The 24,372-nt window shown below is 38.7% G+C and overlaps 1 protein-coding gene across 2 annotated transcripts in view; it reads left to right on the plus strand.

The window, feature by feature from the left end:
* Positions 1–24,372, plus strand: part of EPG5 (ectopic P-granules 5 autophagy tethering factor) — a 125,437-nt gene that overhangs the window by 73,663 nt on the left and 27,402 nt on the right. For both annotated transcript variants that reach the window (XM_067014402.1, XM_059041017.2), the window contains exons 28-34: positions 6,842–6,984; positions 8,145–8,301; positions 17,270–17,464; positions 18,490–18,703; positions 21,367–21,515; positions 22,452–22,653; positions 24,102–24,174. In XM_067014402.1, the coding sequence (XP_066870503.1) occupies positions 6,842–6,984; positions 8,145–8,301; positions 17,270–17,464; positions 18,490–18,703; positions 21,367–21,515; positions 22,452–22,653; positions 24,102–24,174 (1,133 nt within the window). The remainder of the gene's footprint in view (positions 1–6,841; positions 6,985–8,144; positions 8,302–17,269; positions 17,465–18,489; positions 18,704–21,366; positions 21,516–22,451; positions 22,654–24,101; positions 24,175–24,372) is intronic.

Here is a 24,372-nt window from a genome sequence, read left to right on the forward strand (position 1 = left end):
GTTGCACAAAAATAGCTCCTCTTTTTTTGTTAGCTTTTACAAATTGGGGTATTTATTTTACTGATTCTTGGTTGTCTTTCAAAAATTTCCCTTCTCTTTGTGCCAGTCCATATTTTAACAGCTCTAATGTATTTTTCATCAGTCTCTTCTAGGAGACTGTTTTCTTAAAATGTCTTCTTTGAAATATTTTTTATACTCATTTTTTATTACCTTCAAAATTCATTTCTAATTTTTTTCAACATAGTTGTAAATGTCTACTAAGAAATTTGGCCTGGAATGTGAGATTCCTAAATACTGAGATAATATCTTTGGCCAGGTACCTTATGAAGTTAATTTTCTTTTGGTGTGTTTTTATTCCCCCAGTTGCTAATGCTTTAGCAAGACTAAGGTAGAGGTAATTAAGAAGGATCACTTGCTAAAATAATAAAACAGGAAGAAAAGTTTGCCAGCTGAGGGTGGGGTTTGAGTTGGTGAGAAAAAGGCTGAAAATGTGTCCAGTTATAATAAAAAAGGGACATTTTATTACCAATCTGTGTTTTTACAAATATGGTATTTTTCCATATTTTGAAATTACATATCTTTGTCATGCTGTTAATTTCTATATAGAGAAGGGAATTCTCCTAAAATGCATTTTTTAAAGTGACTACTGAGATAAGTACAAAGAAATGTCTTTCCAATTCTGGCTAATAGCTTACTGTTTGAAGAGTTGTAAATATTTGCTGTCCCAGTCAAAGAACAGGTCTGATTGCTTGACCTCCTATTAAATTGCAGGGTCTTGCGGTGGAAAATACCACTAGGCAGACCTGGGAGCTTTAACTCTAAGCCTACCAGTGATCTGTCTTTTTCCTTTTCAGAAAAAGGGATCATAGTCTTGATTTATCTGAACCCTTGAATTCAAATTTCTTTTATAAGCTTTAGTTTGTTAATTCTGAAATAGAAAGGTACACCTTTTCTAAAATACCTCCAAAATAATTTTGATTATTATTTTGAGGAGGGAGATCAGAAAGAAGATGATCTATGATAGGGATTAAAATGAATATGCCTTACATTTTGCTTTTACAGACAACACAAAAAATACTTTTCAAAAGAAAAACTGGTAGATGCTAAGATTGCTTGAAGAAAGAAGTAAAAAAACAAGAAAGGACACACAGCAAAAAAAGAGATTTTATAGAAGCTTAAAGAATTTGAAAAATAGATGTGTTTTGTGGCCATAACCTCATTAGAAATGTCCAAGTTTTCTTAAAGCACATTTTAATTTTCTGCTGGCCTTACTTGTTGCCCAGTGCCCTGACTTTCAGTTTAGGAAGTCCCATCATTTGGAAAATCCAGAAGCTTGGGAACTCCCACTGATGGCTCCTAGAAGTATCAGTATCAACAGTACTACTCCAGCCATTATTTTGCCTGATGATGCAGATGTGCCAGGGGAATTAAAAATGTAAAGACAGCAAGCAACTTTCGTAGTCTGAGACTTAAATAGGATTTCTTTGGAAAATTATACAGTAATTGCTAATTCCAGCTGTCCTGGGCAGTATTTACTGGTTGATACTTCTAGGAACTGAAGATAAAATGTTTTTTTGCTACTCATTAATGGCTAAGAGCAAAGTGGAGGAAAGTTAAAACTCTAGCTGCCGTGACTTGCTTATCTAAGCAAGTCAATTAGGTTTGCTCTGATTTTTTGTTAAAGATTGTACTTGAGTCTAATGCTGTCCATTACACAAATGGATGACTTTAGTTTGTAGGAAGAGAGGTGTTTGTCAGGGGTAGGGAAGGTGAGTTCTGAGTGTTTATGGCTCATCAAGAAACTGTCACTGGGAGACAGTATTCCTGAAGAAGGTAGATTGTGTTACTCTTAGAGTGTAAAACTGTAGCCCCTCTATATACAGGTGTCCGGTGACCACCTCATGGCTGTGATTAGTAGTGTTGATCCTGTTTGACATCATTCTATCATCTGGTGATGCTGAACATCATGAGGCCTCTTCTGGATTCCTCAGATCTCTAGCCACTTCTCAGTTTCCTCCAGGGTTCCTCAACACTTGGATTGCTGGTTGTGCTTGGTTCTTCTCCTGATTCCCTTCTTCACTGTGATACCAGCTGCTTTTGCCTTTTGTCTGTGCTGGAGTTCTTAATCTGGGGTTTGTGAAGGGTCTTTAGTGGGCCAGAGAAGACCCTGAAAGTGTATAGAAATTTTTTTTTTCCTGGAGAGTTCATAGATTCAGTTGATCCTCAACAGTCCCTGATCCCTGAAGGGTCAGTCCATATGTTGATGACTCCTGTTCTGTTTGTCTAGTCCAGAATTCTCTCTTGAGTTCCAGGTCTAGACTTCTTCTTGCCTACTTAACATTCTATGAATGTCCCATAGATACCTCAAACTCTGTAGGTCTTAAACTAATCTCATCTTTACCTGTCCAACCTGTTTTTTCTGTAATTCCACTTACCTGGGCTCCCAAGATGGAGACCGAGGCATCAGTATCCACATCCCCCCTCCACCCCACCCCTATACTTCCTATCTAGTCGCTTTCCAAGTCATATTGGTTCTGCCTTTGAAATGGCTTTAAATGTATGCCTTTGTCTGTTTGTATTGCCATTGCCCTATAGTCGGTCCACGTCACTTCTCCCCTGAACTAATACAGCAGCCTTCCTGTCCCCATAGTCTTTCTCTCTCTATCTAGTTCATTTTCCACCATTCATCTTTTTAAACACAAATCTGATCACGTTTCCGGGCTAAAAACCCACGTTGGTTCTCTAGTATCTAAAAGGAGTATGTCTTTTAGGACCCGCCAAAATCTGTTCTTAATCTTTTTCTAGCAACATCATTTACCCTCTCTCCCACTCCCCAAACCTTCTATTTTCTAGCAATTTAGACCTTTTCTTTTCTGCAAACATGACATGCCTTTGTTCTTAGCATATGCTGTTATTTGTTCTCCCCCACTCATTTCTGAGCTTCTGCTCATCCTTTCATTCCTTGGTTCAGGCAGCATCTTTTCTTGAGGTCTTTCTTGACTCCTCTAGTCAAACTGAGATATTCCCTCCTCTTATCGCAGCTTGAGCATAAATGCTGTTGTAGTTACCTGCTGTTTTTCCTACCAGACTGTAACCTCTTTGGGAATAGAGCTCCTGTCCTTATTCATCTGTATTACCAGTACCACCTAGAATGGCTCTTGGCCCATGATAGGTACCTTTTAACACCCCCGAATCAGTCAGTGAGAGCCACAAGCACACCACTTGTTAAGACTGTATTACATCTTGTTTTGTGTTATGATTAGTTCTGTAGCCTTTAACAGATTTTGAGTTACCTGAGGGCCAGGATCTTGTCTTTTTCATGTTTATGTTGTCAGTGCTTCACACAGTCAGTGTTACAGAATGGATGTGTTTGAAGGAATGAATGATGGATACATACTCTTCATAATAATCTCCCTGAAGATATTACGTGGCTGTGGAAGACATGGAAGTTGGAACTTTTTCCTACTAGAAATTGGCAGTCATTTTTGATCTTGCCTACCTTTGGCCAATTTAATGCTTAATTGGCCAGTTTAATGCTTTCCGTACAAAATCCTGACTTGAATACCACACACTGCTCCACTTACCTTTTTACTCTAATACAAGTGTCTCCTGGGCATTTGATCTTGGAAAGCGGTAAGGCTGGTCATACTTCAGTGCACTACTTTATTTCTCAGCCCTGTTCAGAGTATTTCTTATCCCTTGCTTGGGCACTCTCACATTCCAGGTAATCTGCTAGGGGCTTTGCTTACGTTTTTCACTTAGCTTCACAGAATGAGGAAGAGAAAGCAGGTTCAGAGAGACTCAGAGACTTGTCAAACTCACACAGCTAGTAAGTGGCTCAGTTGGAATTCAAGCGCGCATCGATTTAAATTCAAGAGTTGTGCTTTTCCATTCAGTATTGGGAAATGGCCAGGCCATTTGCTTTGGTTGTTTCAGCTCTGATTTTTGAAAAGTAGCTGATCATGACGGTCAAATCTCATTTGAATTAACGTGTGTACCCGTTTCTTTCTGAGTTAGTGTGATAGGAGCGCTTCTTTTTCAGTGATTAGAGAATTCCTGGATTGAATGAATTTTTAAAATCAACTTCATGGAAAATAATTTTATATTTCAAGTGTCAATTTTAAGTTCTAAAATTAAAACATGTTAAGCGTATTTTAAATATAAATTTCAATGGCTCTTTTGTAAAGATTTCAAATTATATCATGAAAATATCTTATTGCTTAGTAGAATTTTTCTGTGAGGGAAAGCCCTGGAAATTTCCAGCCATCTGCAAATGTTTGAACTATGTATAGCTTGTTTGGGGTATACAAAAGCCAAAGATATTTTCTGGGAAGTGAGACGTGCCTCTTCTGTGGTCGCCTCTCCTAACAGAAGCCTCTAATAATTTGGTGATATTCCCTGAGGATATGGGGTGATTTATAGTAGGGTTCCTTTTGTTGTTCTTTGGTATTGTGGGGCATGTTTGCTGGACCCAGGACTGATTTATTATCATGTGAAAAATTGCTCATTCCTAGAAATGAAAGATGGAAAAGACCCACTGAGGGCCTCACATTATTTTAACAACTTACTGAAGCACATGCTTTGTGCCACTTTTGTATTTCTTTGTCTACTTATAGTGACTCAAGGGGACCGGCTTCCAGCATGCTGCTTTGTTCTATTGTCTACAGCTTCTTGTAATTATGAGCTGGTAGTCATTCAATCTCTCTCACCTCCCCTCTAGTAAGAAAAGAAAACTTTTAACAGTGGTAGGAACAATGAACAAAAATAAGTAGACTAGGAAATTATGATAATTTGGGGGGTTTTTTTGTGAGAAAGTTTAAACTTTCCTAAACCAGTTGATTTTCTTTTATTCTTCAGCATCAGTAATTTCTACAACAGGGGTGGCAGTTTTAAAGTTCAAGTTACAAAGTGATTTTAGTCTTGTCTCTCTGCGTTTCCCAGTCAAGGAAGCCTCCCTTTTTAATTACGCATTGTCTTTCCACTTCCCTTCATTCTTACTGTCTTCCTTCCTCCTCTCAGATTCTCTCATTGGGCAAAAAGCTGACTGCACATACTCCTGATCACATTTTGGGCTATTAAACATTGGCCTGTTATTTGAAAGATTTGAAATAAAATATTTGTATTGATTCATTATGTGGTTTAATGGAACTAATTTACTTTTAAAAATCTTTTGTTTCTCCAGTAGTAATAATTGAAGTAATTGTTGTTAACATTATATGCTCTTGGATATTCACTTCTATGCCGTTTTTTTAAAATTAAACAATACTTTATTGCTAACAAATGCTAACCATCTTTTATGCCTTTCGATTCATAGTAACAGCTTATTTTTTTCTGTAAAACAAGACATTTTATAAAGATTTTTAACACAACATTGGTGAGTCTTGTGGAAGAAACTTATCATGATCATAAAAGTAGCGGCTCAACATGCCACCTCTCAGAGTTGTGCTGCATTGGGCTGCTGTGTAAAGCAAAACAAGCAGGACCACTGCCCTTCAGGAGCTTTTGATCTGGAATTTATGAAAATAACTCTGGCAGGGATATAAGGGATTCATTTGAGCAAGTTTGTGAATTAAGTAATTACATTATTTATAAACAAAGGATACCTGTAATCACTGCAGTGGTGGCTGAGGCCTGGGTTTGGGCAGGTGCATATAAAGGAAAATGTAGACTCTACTGCTCACCCAAGTGATTGGGGAAGACTGTGTGAAGAGAATGTAGGATTTAAAATTCCTGCTTTCTAAATGTTCTGGTCTCTTCACCGTTTCCTGCCATGCCTGCACGATAAGTCCAAATTCCCGAACGGGCATTAAAGGTATCTCTCTAAGACAGGCCCCTCCGCTCCCCAGCCTGATTGCACTGCCCTCTTCAGCCCTGACCCCCTACTTGGTTGAGCTCCTCTTGGCTGTCCCTCTGTCCTGTCCCCCACAACTGCCACATTGTGTTGCAACCTGGGCCTATGATACTCTCTGTATCTGTCCACAGGCAAAACAGGACATTAAAAATGTACATACAAAGCAGTTATCGTATAGGTCACCATCAGTTAATTAGAGAAAGAGATATTAACAACCCCCGCAAATAGGAAAGACATAATCTTAAATATAGTTTTTAAAAAAATTGAAATAAACTTAGTTTTTTTTTAAAAAAGCTCAATAAATTCTTCTTACTGTTCACATCTTTACTGAGAACCAATAAAAATTTTATCAAAGACTGTCCTTTAGGAACCACTGAATTAGTCAATTGCGCTTTCCTAGGCATGCAACTGGTTTGGGCCCTTCCTGTATTTTATCTTATTTTTGATGTTTCTTTTATAAGTATATATCATTTCTTCCTTTCAAAATGGCAGTTGTTTTATTAACAGATTTGTATCATCCTCTTTTTATGTTTGGTGCAGATGAAACGTGCAGCCACAGTGTCTTGAGTCAAATTATATGTGCTTCTGGATTGGGAGAACAGAGAGGGGTTATGGTTATGGGGAGGGATGGCCAACAGAGGGGGGCTTGATGTGCTTCAAGAGAGGCCCCAGTGGTGGAAGACACTGAGTTTATTTTTGATCAGAATTGGAGCATTGAAGCATGAGTGACATAGAACATAGCCTACAAAAGGATCTGAACCAGCAATGAACTAATTCAAGTTTGAGTCTTCATGAAAAGCCTGAGATTCTCTTATAGGTTTTTGACGTTATTTTTCCCCATCCTTCTCAGGTTCAACTGAGAGTTCTGAGTTACAATATTAGTTGTAATAATATTCTCTTTATCAAATACCCAGGATATTTTAAATAAAACATCTGCTCTAGAAAGCTGTAGGGGCAAATAAGTCTGTTGACCACTTTAATTTTTGTTAGTTTGAAGGTTTGCATAAGAATGAAGCAATAAGCCAACAGCTTCATGTTTTGCGAAAAGAAGTGAAGCAGTTGCAAGCAGAAGCTGCTAAACCACCATCACTTAATATCGTGGAAGCCGCTGTGCATGCCGAGAACTTGATTACGTAAGTTTTGAGGGCATTATAATTTAAAATACTATTTGTTATTACTGACAGTAATCATACATGCTGTTGTACTCACCAGTCACCCACTAATTAGTACAGGGATCAGCGGCCTTTGGGCCAAATCTGACCTGCCATCTATTTTTATACATAAAGTTTTATTGTGAGATAGCCATGCCCATTTATTTACTTAATGTGTATGGCTTTTATGCTACAATGGCAGAATTGAGTGTAGTGACAATTTATAGCCCACAAAGCATAAAATATTTATTATCTGGCCCTTTGTAGAATAATTGTGCTGACCCTTGAATTAGGAGATGATACATTGCATTAGAATTCAATCACAGAGAGATTTAATGCTTAAGTTTTATATTAAAGTCACATTTACCCAGGAGGTCATCATTGTCCATTCAGATTATTGAGCAAAGTTGGCAGTGGAATTGCCCAGGGGAACTAGAGCTCTCAGGTGTAGTTGCCAACTTACGTTTGACCATTGTGGTTTCTCTTAGAGCTCTCCTTTTTCTTTCCAAAACCGCCAGGACATTACCTGGGAAAGGGGAGGTTGACTCTGCCTTTTACTGCAGAGGTGACTGCACGTTCTAGTACCAGCAGCTAATCCCCCAGTAGGTTACGATGGTGGTGTGGACAGAGGAATTGAGACCTTTTGTGAGTTGGGTTGGGGGTGGCGGTCTGCGAAGGAGGAGGAGATAAGGTGAACAAGAGGTTGATGTTTCTTTTACTAGGAAAGAAACTCAAAACAGTGAGAATTAGAAGAGATATCTTTTATTCTAGGATCTTATTCTATACAAAAATCTTTTTCTTCAACCTAAGTCAGTATTTTGGATTTTAAAATTTAGGGAAATCAAGGTTCTTGCGTTTAAAAATATGTATTTATATTATAATACATGAAATTGAGTAATAAATTATGAATTACATACAATTATGAAAATATTTAATGTTAATAAAGGCTGAATCACTTCTGTGTATTGAAAAGTTGTTGGGTCAAGTTGGAAGCTATCCCGTGAAATATTTCTAAAGTGACATTCATATGGGGCTCTGAGGACTCTTAAGAATATTGCCTGAGAAATGTAGATATCAGGGAAACACTGTGGGTCTGGATTCTCTTACTGTAGACCAGTAGCCTTACCTACATTTTCCCACAGGGCCTTAGTGAATGCCTACCAGTCGCACCCCACCCCTGGGGTTCAGAAGGTTGGCATCAGCCTCTTCTTTACTGTTGTGGATTACGTCAGCGATGAGACCCAGCGTCATCCTCCCACAAGGCAGTTCTTTACTTCATGCATTGAGATCTTGGGACAGGTAAGGTTATCCTGTGTTTTTAGCCTTATTTACATATGATGAGTCCCTACAGTGTCCTCATTAGATATAGGCAGGGTTGACTCCACACTTACATTATAGGTTCAGAGTCTTACCTAAGTCAGAAGCCCCTTTGAATTGTTGACTTCTCAAGATGTCGTTAGAATTGTTGGTATGGAATTCTGCTTTTCATAGAAGATATATTAAATTATTAATATATGTAAGTCTCTGGGGAGACATCAGATTCTATCTTATGCTGTTTGTGGTAACAGTGGTATTACCAAAGCTCTTTATTGTTTATAAAATCCTTTTTGATTCATTATTTTATTTCACCCTCACAGTGACTATGTGTGATTGATAGCATTCCCATCTTAAAGATGAGAAAACTGGTCTCTAAAAGATTAAGTGACTTGCCTAAGGAATACAGCTGGTGAGTGCTGGAGCTGAGAGTGACCCCAGGTCTTCTGACTCGACATTCTGTGCTTGCTCCACCTGTCCAATGCTGCCTCCCAGTTGCTAGTCACCATTTATTTACTTATTTGACTTACTGTTAAATATATGGATATTTAACAAGGGCAGGGGCATTGTATCCATGCAGATTTATGAAATGTGTCATAAAAGCAAGAAATGCCACTTGCTGGAAAACATATAAATACTAATTAATCATGTACTCTCACCCAAATTCAATTAAATAAGTACCTATTTATTGGATACTTTTAGGGAGGTGATACTGAGCAAATATTAAAATAGACGTTTTAGAATAGATTTTTGCCTGATTATAAAATTGTTGAGTGCTTATAGTAAGCAATACAGACAGCATAAAAAGTATAAAGAGGGGGCGGAGTCAAGATGGTGTTCTAGGAGGATGCGGAATTTGTGTCTCCTCACAACTAGGGCACCTACCAGGCACCAGAGGGGGACCATGGACACCTAAGGGGACGGGAGGAACCCCCAGTGACTGGGTAGGATGTGAGGCGAGGGGGGAGTGCAGTGGGAGGAGAAGTGGAGGTGGGATGGGAGTGGTGCCCCTGAGGGGTGGCTGGGGGATGGGAAAGGGGGGAATTGGGGAATGATTGGGAGGGCAGAGGGGCCAAAGGGAGCATGGCCAGGTTTCCCCTGCCCATTTAGGCCCCCAGGAACCTGCTGAGATCCTGGGCCTGATCTTCTGCTCACCTAGGCCCTCTCCAGCCACGCGGGTCCTGAGGGAGTGGGAGAGAGGGAAGGGGGAGCAAAAGTAAAGGCCGGACGTCCAGGACCGGCATCCCTGAGGGGTGGTTGGGGGAGGGGAGGAGTTGCTACACCCAGTGGGACCCACCCACGGTTAGGGGTCCAGTGGCAACAGGGGGGAGGGGCGCAAAGGAACGGAAGGGAATGGGGCCAGTGCTTTCCCTGTCCACTTAGGCACTGGGAAGCCTATTGGCCTCCCAGGCCTAATCCTCTGCCCTTGGAGCCTCCCTCCTGCTGTGCAGAGCCCTAACCCTGCCCTTACACCCCCACCCAGGGCCCCACCTCTACACTCGGAGACCCCCTCCAACGCTCTGGGCCTAAACCCCACCCACACACCCTCACCCAGGGCCCTACCTACAAACTCTGGAACTCCACACTCCAGAGGCCCTCCTTTCCATGTGCTGCCTCTCCCCTTCTGCACACGTCCTAAGCGGAGGCCCTGCCCCATGCTTGAACGCCTAGGCCCCACCCCCAAGGCCTTTTCTGGCTGCATGAGTCCTGAGCCTAGGCCCTGCCCCATGCTCAAACATCACCTCCCACCTGCCTAGGTCCTGCCCCACCCTAAACCCCACCCCTGCCTAAATTCCACCCTGCCTAAAATCCACCCCTATAGCCAAGGCTTTTTTTTTTTTTTTTTTCCCTTTTTTCCTCTTTTAGATTGGGGTTCTGTTTTACGTTGTTCACTCTTTTATATTCTTATTTTTCCTAATCTTTTATTTTTCTATTTTTCTTTTATTCTTTATACTTTCTTATTGTTCTCTCCTTTGGCTTGTTTCCCCCTGCCCTTTTTTTTTTTTTTTTTTTTTTTTTTTTTTAGTTTTTTTCTTCTTTTTTCTGTTGTGGTTTTATTTTACCTTGTTACAGTTGTTTCAGTTATAGTTTTATTTTTCCTAATATAATTTTTGTCTTTCTAATTTTGTTTTGTTTTTTATTCTTTGATATTGTACTGCTCCTTTTTTTCTTTTTTCTTTTTTACTGCTCCACGAAGCTTGTGGGATCTTGGTTCCCAGGCTGGAGGTCAGGCCCGAGCTCCTGTGGTGGGAGCTCCAAGTCCAAACCACTGGACTAACAGAAAACCTCAGACCTCAGGGAGTATCAATTGGGGTGAGGCCTCACGGAGGTCCTCATCTCAGCACCAAGACCCAGCTCTGTCCAGCTGCCTGCAAACTCCATTACTGGACGTCTCAGGCCAAACAACCAGTAAGACAGGAATACAGCACCACCCATCAAAAAAAAAATGAAACAACAAATAAATATTTAACAGATGAAGGTGCAAGGTAAAAACCTACAAGACCAAATAAATGAAGATGAAATAAGCAACCTACCTGAAAAAGAATTCAGAGTAATGATAGTAAAGGTGATCCAAAATCTTGGAAACAGAATGGAAAAAATACAAGAAACATTACACAAGGACCTAGAAGAACCAAAGAGCAAACAAACAATGATGAACGACACAATTACTGAAATTAAAAATACTCTAGAAGGAATCAATAATAGAATAACTGAGGCAGAAGAACAGATAAATGAGCTGGAAGATAAAATGGTGGAAATAACTGCCAGGGAACAGAATAAAGAAAAAAGAATGAAAAGAGTTGAGGACAGTCTCAGAGACCTCTGGGACAACGTCAGACGCACCAACATTCAAATTATAAGGGTCCCAGGAGAAGAAGAGAAAAAGAAAGGGTCTGAGAAAATATTTGAAGAGATTATAGTTGAAAATTTCCCTAACATGGGAAAGAAAATAGTCAATCAAGTCCAGGAATCATAGAGAGTACCATACAGGATAAACTCAAATAGAAACACACCAAGACACATATTAATCAAACTATCAAAAATTAAATACAAAGAAAAAATATTAAAAGCAGCAAATAACATACAAGGGAATCTCCATAAGGTTAACAGCAGATCTTTCAGCAGAAACTCTGCAAGCCAGAAGGGAGTGGCAGGACATATTTAAAGTGATGAAAGGGAAAAACCTACAGCCAAGATTACTCTACCCTGCAAGGATCTCATTCAGATTCGATGGAGAAATTAAAACCATTACAGATAAGCAAAAGCTAAGAGAATTCAGCACCACCAAACCAGCTTTACAACAAATGGTAAAGGAACTTCTCTAGGCAGGAAACACAAGAGAAAGAAAAGACCTACAAAAACAAACCCAAAACAATTAGGAAAATGGTAATAGGAACATACATATTGCTAATTACCTTAAATGTAAGTGGATTAAATGCTCCAACCAAAAGACATAGACTGTATGAATGGATACAGAAACAAGACCCATACCTATACTGTCTACAAGAGACCCACTTCAGACCTAGGGACACATACAGACTGAAAGTGAGGGGATGGAAAAAGATACTCCATGCAAATGGAAATCAAAAGAAAGCTGAGTAGCAATTCTCATATCAGACCAAATAGACTTTAAAAATAAAGACTATTACAAGAGACAAAGAAGGACATTACATAATAATCAAGGGATCAATCCAAGAAGAAGATATAACAATTGTAAATATTTATGCACCCAACATAGGAACACCTCAATACATAAGGTAAATGCTAACAGCCATAAAAGGGGAAATCGACAGTAACACAATCATAGTAGGGGACTTTAACACCCTACTTTGAGCAATGGACAGATCATCCAAAATGAAAATAAATAAGGAAACACAAGCTTGAAATGACACATTAAACAAGATGGACTTAATTGATATTTATAGGACATTCCATCCAAAAACAGCAGAATACACTTTCTTCTCAAGTGCTCATGGAACGTTCTCCAGGATAGACCATATCTTGGGTCACAAATGAAGCCTTGGTAAATTTAAGAAAATTGAAATCATATCAGGTATCTTTTCTGACCACAACGCTCTGAGACTAGATATCAATTACAGGAAAAAAAAACTATAAAAAATACAAACAAAGGGAGGCTAAACAATATGCTGCTAAATAACCAAGCGATCACTGAAGAAATCAAAGAGGAAATCAAAAATTACCTAGAGACAAATGACAATGAAAACACGATGACCTAAAACCAATGGGATGCAGCAAAAGCAGTTCTAAGAGGGAAGTTTATAGCAATACAGTCCTACCTGAAGACACAAGAAAAATCGCAAACAACCTAACCTTACACCTAAAGCAATCAGAGAAAGAACCAAAAAAACCCAAAGTTAGCAGAAGGAAAGAAATCATAAAGATCAAATCAGAAATAAATGAAAAACAAATGAAGGAAACAATAACAAAGATCAATAAAACTAAAAGCTGGTTCTTTCAGAAGATAAACAAAATTGATAAACCATTAGCCAGACTCATCAAGAACAAAAGGGAGAAGACTCAAATCAACAGAATTAAAAATGAAAACGGAGAAGTAACAACTGACACTGCAGAAATACAAAGGATCATTAGAGATTACTACAAGCAACTATCTGCCAATAAAATGGACAACCTGGAAGAAATGGACAGATTCTTAGAAAAGCACAGCCTTCTGAGACTGAACCAGGAAGAAATAGAAAATATAAACAGACCAATCACAAGCACTGAAATTGAAACTGTGATTAAAAATCTTCCAACTAACAGAAGCCCAGGACCAGATGGCTTCACAGACGAATTCTATCAAACATTTAGAGAAGATCTAACACCTATCCTTCTCAAACGCTTCCAAAATATAGCAGAAGGAGGTACACTCCCAAACTCATTCTATGAGGCCACCATCACCCTGATACCAAAACCAGACAAAGATGTCACAAAAAAAGAAAACTGCAGGCCGATATCTCTGAACATAGGTGTAGAAATCCACAACAAAATACTAGCAAACAGAATCCAACAGCACATTAAAAGGATCATACACCATGATCAAGTAGGGTTTTTCCCAGGAATGCAAGGATTCTTCAATATATGCAAATCAATCGATGTGATACACCATATTAACAAATTGAAGGATAAAAACCGTATGGTCATCTCAATAGATGCAGAAAAAGCTTTTGACAAAATTCAACACCAATTTATGGTAAAAACTCTTCAGAAAGTAGGCATAGAGGGAACCTACCTCAAGATAATAAACACCATATAGGACAAACCCACAGCCAACATCATTCTTAATGGTGAAAAACTGAAACCATTTCCTCTAATATCAAGAACAAGACAAGGTTGCCCACTCTCACCATTATTATTTAACATAGTTTGGGAAGGTTAGCCACAGCAATTCGAGAAGAAAAAGAAATAAAAGGAATCCAAATCAGAAAGAAGAAGTAAAGTGTCACTGTTTGCAGATGACATGATACTATACATAGAGAATCCTAAAGATGCTACCAGAAAACTACTAGAGCTAATCAATGAATTTGGTAGAGTAGCAGGATACAAAATTAATGCACATAAATCCCTTTGATTCCTATACACTGATGATGAAAAATCTGAAGGAGAAATTATGGAAACGCTCCATTTACCATTGCAACAAAAAGTATAAAATACCTAGGAATAAACCTATCTAAGGAGACAAAAGACCTTTATGCAGAGAACTATAAGATGCTATTGAAAGAAATTAAAAATGATAAAAACAGATGGAGAGATATACTATGTTCTTGAATTAGAAGAATCAACATTGTGAAAATGACTGTATTACACAAAGCAATCTGCAGATTCAGTGCAATCCCTATCAAAGTACCAATGGCATTTTTCACAGAAGTAGAACAAAACATTTCACAATTTGTATGGAAACACAAAAGACCCCAAATAGCCAAAGCAATCTTGAGAACGAAAAATGGAGCTGGAGGAATCAGGCTCCCTGACTTCAGACTATACTAGAAGGCTACAGTAATCAAGACAGTATGGTACTGGCACAAAAACAGAAATATAGATCAATGGAACAGGGTAGAAAGCCCAGAGATAAACCCACACACATATGGTCACCTTATCTTTGATAAAGTAGGCAAGAGACACTGGAGAAAAGACAGTCTGTTCAGTAAGTGGTGCTGGGAAAACAGGACAGCTACATGTAAAAGAATGAAATTGGAACACTTCCTAACACCATACACAAAAATAAACTCAAAATGGATTAGAGACCTAAATGTAAGGCCAGATACTGTAAAACTCTTAGAGTAAAACATATGTAGGACACTCTATGACATAAATCACAGCAAGATCCTTTTGACCCCCCTCCTAGAGAAATGGAAATAAAAACAAAATTAAACAAATGGGACCTAATGAAACTTAAAAGCTTTTGCACAGCAAAGGAAGCCATAAAAATGAAAAGACAACCCTCAGAATGGGAGAAAATATTTTCAAACGAAGCAACTGACAAAGGATTAATCTCCAAAATATACATGCAGCTCAATATCAAAAAAAAACAACCCAATCCAAAAATGTGCAGAAGACCTAAGTAGACATTTCTCCAAAGAAGATATACTGATTGCCAACAAACACATGAAAAGATGCTCAGCAACACTAATCAGTAGAGAAATGCAAATCAAGACTACAAGAGGTATCACCACGCACCAGTCAGAATGGCCTTCATAAAAAAATCTACAAACAGTAAATGCTAGAGAGGGTGTGGAGAAAAGGGAACCCTCTTGCACTTTTTGGTGGGAATGTACATAGATACAGCCACTATGGAGAACAGTATGGAGGTTCCTTAAAAAACTAAAATTAGAACTACCATATGACCGAGCAATCCCACTACTGGGCATACACCCTGAGAAAACCATATTTCAAAAAGAGTCATGTACCACAATGTTCATCGCAGTACTATTTACAATAGCCAGCACATGGAAGTAACCTAAGTATCCATTAACAGATGAATGGATAAAGAAGCTGTGGCTCATATATACAGTGGAATATTACTCAGCCATAAAAAGAAATGAAGTTGAGTCATTTGTACTGAGGTGGATGGACCTAGAGTCTGTCATACAGAGTGAAGTAAGTCAGAAAGAGAAAAACAAATACCGTATGTTAACACATATATATGGAATCTAAAAAAAAACATGGTTCTGATGAATCTAAGGGCAGGACAGGAATAAAGACACAGGCATAGAGAATGGACTTTAGGACACGGGGAGGGGGAATGGTAATCTGGGACAAAGTGAGAGAGTAGCATTGGCATATATACACTACCAAATGTAAAATAGATAGCTAGTGGGAAGCAGCTGCATAGCACAGGGAGATCAGCTCTGTGCTTTGAGACCACTTAGAGGGGTGGGGTAGGGAGGGTGGGAGGGAGACGCAAGAGGGAGGGGATTTGGCGGTTTATGTAATGTATATAGCTGATTCACTTTGTTATACAGCAGAAACTAACACAACACTGTAAAGCAATTACACTCCAATAAAGATGTTAAAAAAAAAGTATAAAGAAGAAAGATTTCTCACAATCCTCATCTCCTGGAGATATTGGTTACATAGTTAACATTTCATTATAGTTTGTCTTGTGTATCTATGTCTATTAATTTATGTGTATATATTTAAAATACACAGTTGATAACTAGCACATGCTGTTTTATAACCTGCTTTTTTCATTCAAACACGTTTTAGACATTATTCTTGATAATAAATGCAGACCTATATCATGGTATTTAATATATAGTGTTCCATGGTATAGATATATTGTAATGTATTGAGCCAGTGCCCTCTGGATGAATATTTAGGTAGGTTGTTTGTTTTGCTACAGTAAGCCTGAGCTAAATATTCTTACATATCTTTGTGAAATTATTGTGATATTTTTCCTAGATAATTTCCTAGAAGTATGATTGCTATGTAAAAAGGATTAGCATTTGATGTATATTGTTATACTCTCCTCCTGGGAAGTTTGTACCTATTTACATTATAACAGCAGGGTTTGAGTTTATTATTCTCCATATTAGAACTAACATTAGGAATGATCATTCTTTATAAGTCTTGCTAATCTAATAGGGGAAGTGGTACTTTGTGATTATTTTTAGTTGTATTTCTTTAAGTACTTGTTCAGTTGCCTGACTTTTCAAATGATTATTGGCTGTTTAATAATTTTTGTGTGTGATTTTTCTGGTATTGACCGTTGCACGTTTTCTGCTGGAGAGTTTCTTGTTTTTTGATTGTTTTGAAAGAGCTCCTCAGAGTGTTAACCTGGTATCTGGAATGTGGTATAATTTTTCTACTTTGTCATTTTTCTTTAATTTTATGATGCTTTTTGCCTTATTGAAGTAAAAATTTTTATATATTCAAATCTATCAGTTTTGTCCTTTATTATTTCTGCCTCTGGTCAAGCTTATGAAAGCTTTCCTGACTCTGAGATTATTTAAATATTCACTTATATTCTAGTACTTTTAAACATTAGAACCAAGTTACAAGAAGGTGAGATTATCTTGAGTGTATATTAGTTGTGAAAATTAGCTTTTTTAAAGTATTAAAAGCACATCTCAATAAAATGTGTAACCTAGAAGTTTTTTTTCTTGACGTAATGCAGAATCACTTTGAATACTTAGCAGTCATGGTGGGTACATTGCAAATTTCCAGATTCAGACTCTCCCAATATTTTAATCTTTTGAACATTTTCTTTGGTGTGTCCAAATGAAATGAATGGATTATCCAGAATTTTTAATATCACTTACATTGGAAGTGACAGGTTTATTGATATTGATTTTACATTTCTTTTGATTGTTTCATATTCTTATTTAGAAAAAATTCTATTTGCCTTATGTACTATTCCTTAAAACTTAGGTGCTTAAGTAAAAGTTGGGGAGGGGAGAATTGAGTGACATTTTCCCTTTTTAATTCTTTCAAGGTGTTTATAAGTGGCACTAAATCAGAATGCAGAAAAGTCCTTCGGACCATTCTGAAGAACAGAAGGCTCTGCTCTCTCTTGTCTCCTTTCTTTACTCCCAACGCTACGCCTGCGGAGTTCATACAACTGTATGAGAAAGTGGTGAAGTTTCTGAGTGAGGACAACAGTGATATGATTTTCATGCTGCTGACCAAGGTGAGCTGTCATTCAGTCCTGATGTTGTCATTGAAATGTAGATACTGCTGTTGTTTCCCAGCTTCACAGAAATGCACGGCCCTAGGAGCTCTGTCTCCAGGTGGACTGGAGACTGACAGGCCGTTTTCACATTTGATATCATCTTCAAATAGCATCCCAGAGCTGCTGCTTCTGGGGGTGCTGATTCTGTTATATAGGACAGTCTTACTCATGTAGTATAAAAAGGACCAGCTCCCAAACTCTTTAAAAACTTCATACAGTTTTGAAATATTCATAGTAATAATTTAGTACATCCTTCTTTTGAATGTATGCCATAATTGTGTTTGATAATTGAGTTGTAATATGTCAGAGTCTCTCATATTTAGAATAAGCCCAATCTAAGCAAATTGCCTTTGTTTTATTCCTAATACAATATTAACTCAGACCAAGGCAATGAATTTACTTAACCAGTTGAGAATTTCAGAGCCTTAGCTATTTTGCCTTCAGTTGTACTTCTCTGACACCTATGAGTCATAAAAGCTGGGCATTTTTTAGGACCTGGAGACTGATCTCAGTTTGTAATGGGGGAGACCATGTTTTATAGTTTGGGATTCTGGATGGTGATATCAATACTCTGAATTTTCACTAACTGATGCACTCTTTGAAACATGGCCATTAGTTGGAGATAGTTTCATAAAGTAGCTGCTTGTTTGTGGCACTATGACCAGTGAAGAAGAACTACGAAGTTCTGATCCTTGTGTTGTAGGGAAAACTTACCAACAAGATTTTTAAATTGCAAAAAAGCATGCAGGGCTGAGAAAACTGCCTCTGCAATCCCGGAGACTGAAGTATAGATGGAGGCATAATGGGACCGTCAGTTACTGAACTGCCTAGATTCTTTTAAGTATATAAATTTTAGTTTCAATCTTTATAAAAAGCTAAATACTAGGTAAGCTTTGACTTTCAAACTAAATTTGCACATAATTTGCTCTATTTCAATTAATTTTCTAGTATAAATAAAACTTCTTATTTCCTTTTCTTTTTAGTTCGATCTTAAGCAATGGTTAAACGCCACTAAACCTCCTCTGTCTGATCGTACCAGGCTTCTGGAGTCCATTCATTTGGCACTTACTGCCTGGGGCCTTGAACCAGATGAAGATATTTTGATGCCATTTAATCTTTTCTGTAAGCACTGGACTTACCTTCTTCTCTACCAGTTCCCTGACCAGTACAGTGACATTCTGAGGCTGCTGATGCAAAGTAAGTGCCTTAATAGTGACTGATTAGCTCACAGTGAATGTTTAATATGACATTTACCATTCTACAGATGTCATCCAAAAATGTAAAAATAATGCAAGTATGCAGGAGTTTAGAATCACTAATCTTCACTCAAAGTGCTCAATGAACAATGCCCAAAAGGTTGCTGTCTGTAAAAATGGTCAGTTATTGCCCTAAATGTCAGAATGGACCCTAATTGGTCAAGACAGCTCTTAGACATTGGGATTGGAGTCGTGCACCCACCTGTTTACCTTGACTTTGCAGCTGTCCTGAACTGCGGTGGGCCTGCTTACTCTGGTGACTGTAGATTTGGGAAAAGGAGGAAGTTGCTCCTTTACAGTATGCTTAATATGCCAGTTGGTTTGTCTATAATTCCAAAATGGTGGATAAATTTAGTCTTTTTCCCCCCTAATTTTTTGACTCTTGTTTTTTGCAAATCAATTTTATCCCTGTATAATGATACACTGTATTTATATTATCCAAGAGAAAGAGAGCAGCATTAAATTTTCCAAATTCCCACTGTTTCTGTCCCGCTCCTGCAGTTTTCCATCAGAGTGTTGGAGATCAGAGGAGAAATAAAGAATGTAGGCTTTTTTATTTTTGGAATTTCACTAGGAGGAATTTTATTGAAATTTGAAAAATGAGATAGTATTTACTTTTTTTCATGTAAACTTCATACTGTTTATAGATGTAATGGAAAACTAAATTTTGCTTTATGTCAAATCTTTGTGTTACATCATAGAAATAGTATAATGAATAAGTTAATGATCATATGTATTGGACTACCTGAAGAAGACTGAAATGTATGGTCTCATTTTCAAAGCACTACAGAACGTTCATTGTTTCCTGCAGAGGCAAGTTGAGGGAGAGTGGTGATAGGGAAATGTACTTGTATAATTTTTAATGCATATTTGCATAGCTAAGTTTTGCCCTAAATTTTCAAAACTGGTTAAGCATATATTGTGGGTTTTTTCCCTGAAACCTTTTAAAGAGATTATAAATTGTTTATATAGGCAACCATTGACTTGGATTTTGCAGGAAATTTTTATTTCCCAGGAAAAGTAATTCAGTTACAGGCTTAAGAAAACACTACCACCTCTGTCAGATTCCATAACCTCCAGTCTCCTGGTTTCCATCCCTCCCTGGCCACCATATCGGTGTTCCCAGGGCTTTATCCTTTGCTTGTCTGATTTGCCCTCAGTGAGCCCATTGCAGTTTTCCCTGGCTTCGCTGACATCTTCTAGGCGTGCATGACTCCACACCTGTAGCTGTGTTCCAGGCCTCTTCCCTAAGATCCAGACCACAGTAGCTATTGGGACACAGACCCTTCACTGTCCCCTAGGTACCTCCCACCCACTAGTGCAGCTGACCTCATCATCCTTCCCCTCAGACCAGCCCCTATGAGCCACTGTTGTCCTAGTTGATCCTTGTGCCACCTCTGGGGGGGAAGGACCTGAGGGCGTATAATTCCTGTCCTCTGGTCAGTTTTGCAGGTAGCAGAATGCTGGTTGGTAGTCTCTACTTTTGCATACTGTTTCTGTATTGCTTTAGGTTTTGCCCGGTGTAGGAGTGGACTTTTAGGGGCGAGTAAGAGACTCCTTCTGAACAGAGCCTAGACTCTGCAGTTGCATTCTGCACCATGGGTCCTTTGTTGTCTCTCTCACATTGTCCAGCCACGAAAATGGCACTTTTACCATTCCCCAGTCAAGGACTGGTAGGTGGGAGTCCCCCCCTCACCCCAACCCCAGATTCCAGCTCAGATGGCTCGGCTGTGCTCACTACCAGTAGGGTTACCAAGAGTACAGAAAGTCAACTGTCCATGTGGACAGATCTTTCAGTGGGTTCTCTTAACTTTGGTCTCTTTACCACAGATCTTTTTTTTTTAAACGTTTTTATTTGAGTATAATTGCTTTACAATGGTGTGTTAGTTTCTGCTTTATAACGAAGTGAATCAGTTATACATATACATGTATCTCCATATCTCTTCCCTCTTGCATCTCCCTCCCTCCCACCCTCCCTATCCCACCCTTCTAGCTGGTCACAAAGCACCGAACTGATCTCCCTGTGCTATGCTACTGCTTCCCACTAGCTATCTGTTTTACATTTGGTAGTGTACATATGTCCATATATGCACTACCACTCTCTCACTTTGTCCCAGCTTACCCTTCACCCTTCCCCCTCCCCGTGTCCTCAAGTCCATTTTCTAGTAGGTCTGCATCTCTATTCCCATCTCGCCCCTAGGTTCTTCATGACCATTTTTTTTTTTTAGATTCCATATGTATGTGTTAGCATACGGTATTTGTTTTTCTCTTTCTGACTTACTTCATTCTGTATGACAGACTCTAGGTCCATCCACATCACTACAAATAACTCAATTTCGTTCCTTTTTATGGCTGAGTAATATTCCATTGTATATATGTGCCACATCTTCATTATCCATTCATCTGTCGATGGACAGTTAGGTTACTTCCATGTCCTGGCTATTGTAAATAGAGCTGCAATGAACATTGCACCACAGATCTTTATGAATTTGTTTTGGATTTTTATTTAATACTCATTCATTTGTAAAGTACATGTGTTCTTTGATTCAAGTTGAAAGTTAGTGAAGGATGCTGACTTGCTGTCCTCTGTCCCTGCCTGGTAAGGCTCTGCTGAGCAGCTGCTGAGCCCCGAGTGTTGGAAAGCCACCCTAAGAGCCCTGGGCTGCTGCGCCCCAGGCTGCCAGCAGGGGGCAGCTTCTGCTGAGACCTCGGTGCTTCAAAGCTCTCCGGATGTTCTCTTGTCAGACAAGCAGGTGTGTAGCTCTTGGTCTCTGAAGTTTTTGTGCATTTCTTTAACATTTCCTTTGTAGTTTTAAAATTAATTAATTAATTAATTTTAATTCTTTTTTTTCTTGGCTGCGTTGGGTCTTTGTTGTGCCCTCGGGCTTTCTCTAGTTGCGGCGAGCGGGGGCTACTCTTCCTTGCGGTGCACGGGCTTCTCATTGCGGTGGCTTCTCTTGTTGCGGAGCACGGGCTCTAGGTGCGCAGGCTTCAGTAGTTGCGGCACGCAGGTTCAGTAGTTGCAGCCTGAAGGCTCTGTGGCACACAGGCTTCAGTAGCTGTGGAGCACGGGCTTAGATGCTCTGCGGCGTGTGGGATCTTCCTGGACCAGGGCTCCAACCTGTGTCCCCTGCATTGGCGGGAGGATTCTTAACTGCTGTGCCACCAGGGAAGCCCTGTATGTTTTTTAAACAACTGGAACACATGTAAAATTTATATCTAACAAAGCATCTTTTTATCTCTAAGGGCCCTGTGTTTTCCTTTGTCAGTCATCTCCCATTCCCTCTACCCTCACCCACCTCCTGTGCCTGGATCAGCTTTCTCTCATGCCTCAGAGTCTGATTCTTGCCTCTCTGTTCAGGAACAGCCCAGCCCCAGCCCCTGTGTGTACCTCGCCTCCCCACCTTAACCCTCCTGCTTCACTGGGTCCTTCGAACAGGTTTTCACGCAGTGTCCCACAGAGCTCTCAGCTTCATCAATTTTATATGATGTGGGTCCACGTGAATTTAGTTGAAAAAATGGTTCCTTTGCTTTAGAAAAGGAGTTTGAAATCTGCTGATTTACTTTTCATATGCTATATACCTTTGCAACTCGATTACAAGCCAAAGCCCTCCATCACAGTCTACTGTAGTATTCTACTGAAAGTAGATATTCAGTAAGCATTTTTTAAACTGGTCATTCTTTTCCAGGTAATGGAGACTATACAGTGGCTCTCAAACTTTTTTTATAAGCTTCGGTTATCCACGTTGGACTTTAAAAGTTTTGGTTTATTCTCAAAATGGAGTCCTTACATGGCAGATATGAAGACGCTCTTGGGCTACCTTGTAAAGAGACTGCTTGACTCAGAAATGGCCTGCTTGGCCCAAGATCCATCTGGCAGTAGCAAAACAGGTAATATGCCTTTAGTGCAACATGGAGCTTAGGTGTTCTGACCTTCCATTAGAAGAGACTTGAATAGACACATTAAGAGATTTAAAACTTGGTGATACATCTGTATATTTGAGCGTCATGAAGAAGAAGTAGGAAATACGCAGTACAAGTGTGAACCCATATATGTGTCATACCTATATTCACTTACACAGTGGGTGCTTGCTTCAGCTTGTTTCTGCCTCTCCTTTGTAAGGTGAAGTACAAAGAGATAGGTTTCAGTCTCCAATTCTTTCTTCCTATTATTTGTCTCATTAAGAGTATTTAAGTTTTTATTTTTAAAAAATGCGTGTTATAAAATTGTCCATGACGTGTTATAATAAAACTTCTTCAATTTAAGAAATTTCATTGCAGCAAATGAAAACTGAAACATGTTTAGTTATATTAAATATGTTGTTTGTATATCACCATAGGTTTATGAATATACAGATGATAAGAAGAAGATTTTCTGTATAGTTATCAATGATCTTGACAAAAGGTGGACTTGTTTCTTCTTTTTCTTAATTGAAGTATAGTTGATGTACAATACTATATAAGTAACAGGTGTATAATATAGTGATTCACAATTTTTAAAGGATATTCTCCATTTATAGTTATTATAAAATATTGGCTATATTCCCTGTGTTGTACCGTATATCTCTGTAGCTTATTTTATGCCTAGTAGTTTGTACCTCTTAATCCCCTACCCTTATATTGCTCCTCCCCCTTCCCTCTCCCCACTGGTAATGACTAGTTTGTTCCCTACATCTGTGAGTCTGCTTCTTTTTTGTTATATTCACTAGTTTATTTTTTAGATTCCACATATAAGTGGTATCATATAGTATTTGTCTTTCTCAGTCTGACTTATTTCACTTAGCATAATGACCTCCAAACCCTCCATATGTTGCTGCATATGGAAAATTTTCATTCTTTTTTATTGTGTGTATATGTGTGTGTGTGTGTGTATGCCACATCTTCTTTATCCACTCATCTGTTGATGGACAGCTAGATTGCTTCCATATCTTGGCATTTTAAATAATGCTGCTATGAACATTGGGGTGCATAGTATCTTTTCAAATTAGTGCTTTTGTTTTTTTTGGATATATACCCAGGAGTGGAATAGCTGGATCATATGGTAGTTCTATTTTTAGTTTTTTGAGAAACCTCCATACTGTTTTCCACAGTGGCTGCACCAATTTACATTCCCACCTACAGTGTACAAGGGTTCCCTTTTCTTCACATCTTCGCCAACATTTGGTATTTGTGTTCTTTTTGCTGATAGCCATTGTGACAGGTGTGAGGTGATATCTCATTGTGGTTTTGATTTGCATTTCCCTGATGATTAGCAATGTTGAGCATTTTTTCATGTGCCTGTTGACCATCTCCATTTGATGGGCTTGTTTCTTGTCTCTAAAAATTTTGCTTTGTTTTAGTACTAAGATCCCTACATTCAGTAATCGTCCAGCTCTTTAAGCCATGGATACTGGTTTTAGAGGACAATGAAAGGTAAATAGTTTTTCTGATATTCAAATTTCTTTGAAATTTATAGACTTAAAGTTCTGATGGTGTTTTGGTCCAGCTGATGATTCACAGATTTGATTTTAAATTTAGAGAATGCTTCTTTACAAAAAGTAAACTTAAGAAATTTTCTGTTTGTGGACTTGTTAGTCTGATTGATCAGAGCTGTTGATTTTGAAGCAAAGC

The sequence above is a fragment of the Kogia breviceps genome, chromosome 15 (assembly GCF_026419965.1).
Source record: "Kogia breviceps isolate mKogBre1 chromosome 15, mKogBre1 haplotype 1, whole genome shotgun sequence".
NCBI classification, from domain to species: domain Eukaryota; kingdom Metazoa; phylum Chordata; class Mammalia; order Artiodactyla; family Physeteridae; genus Kogia; species Kogia breviceps.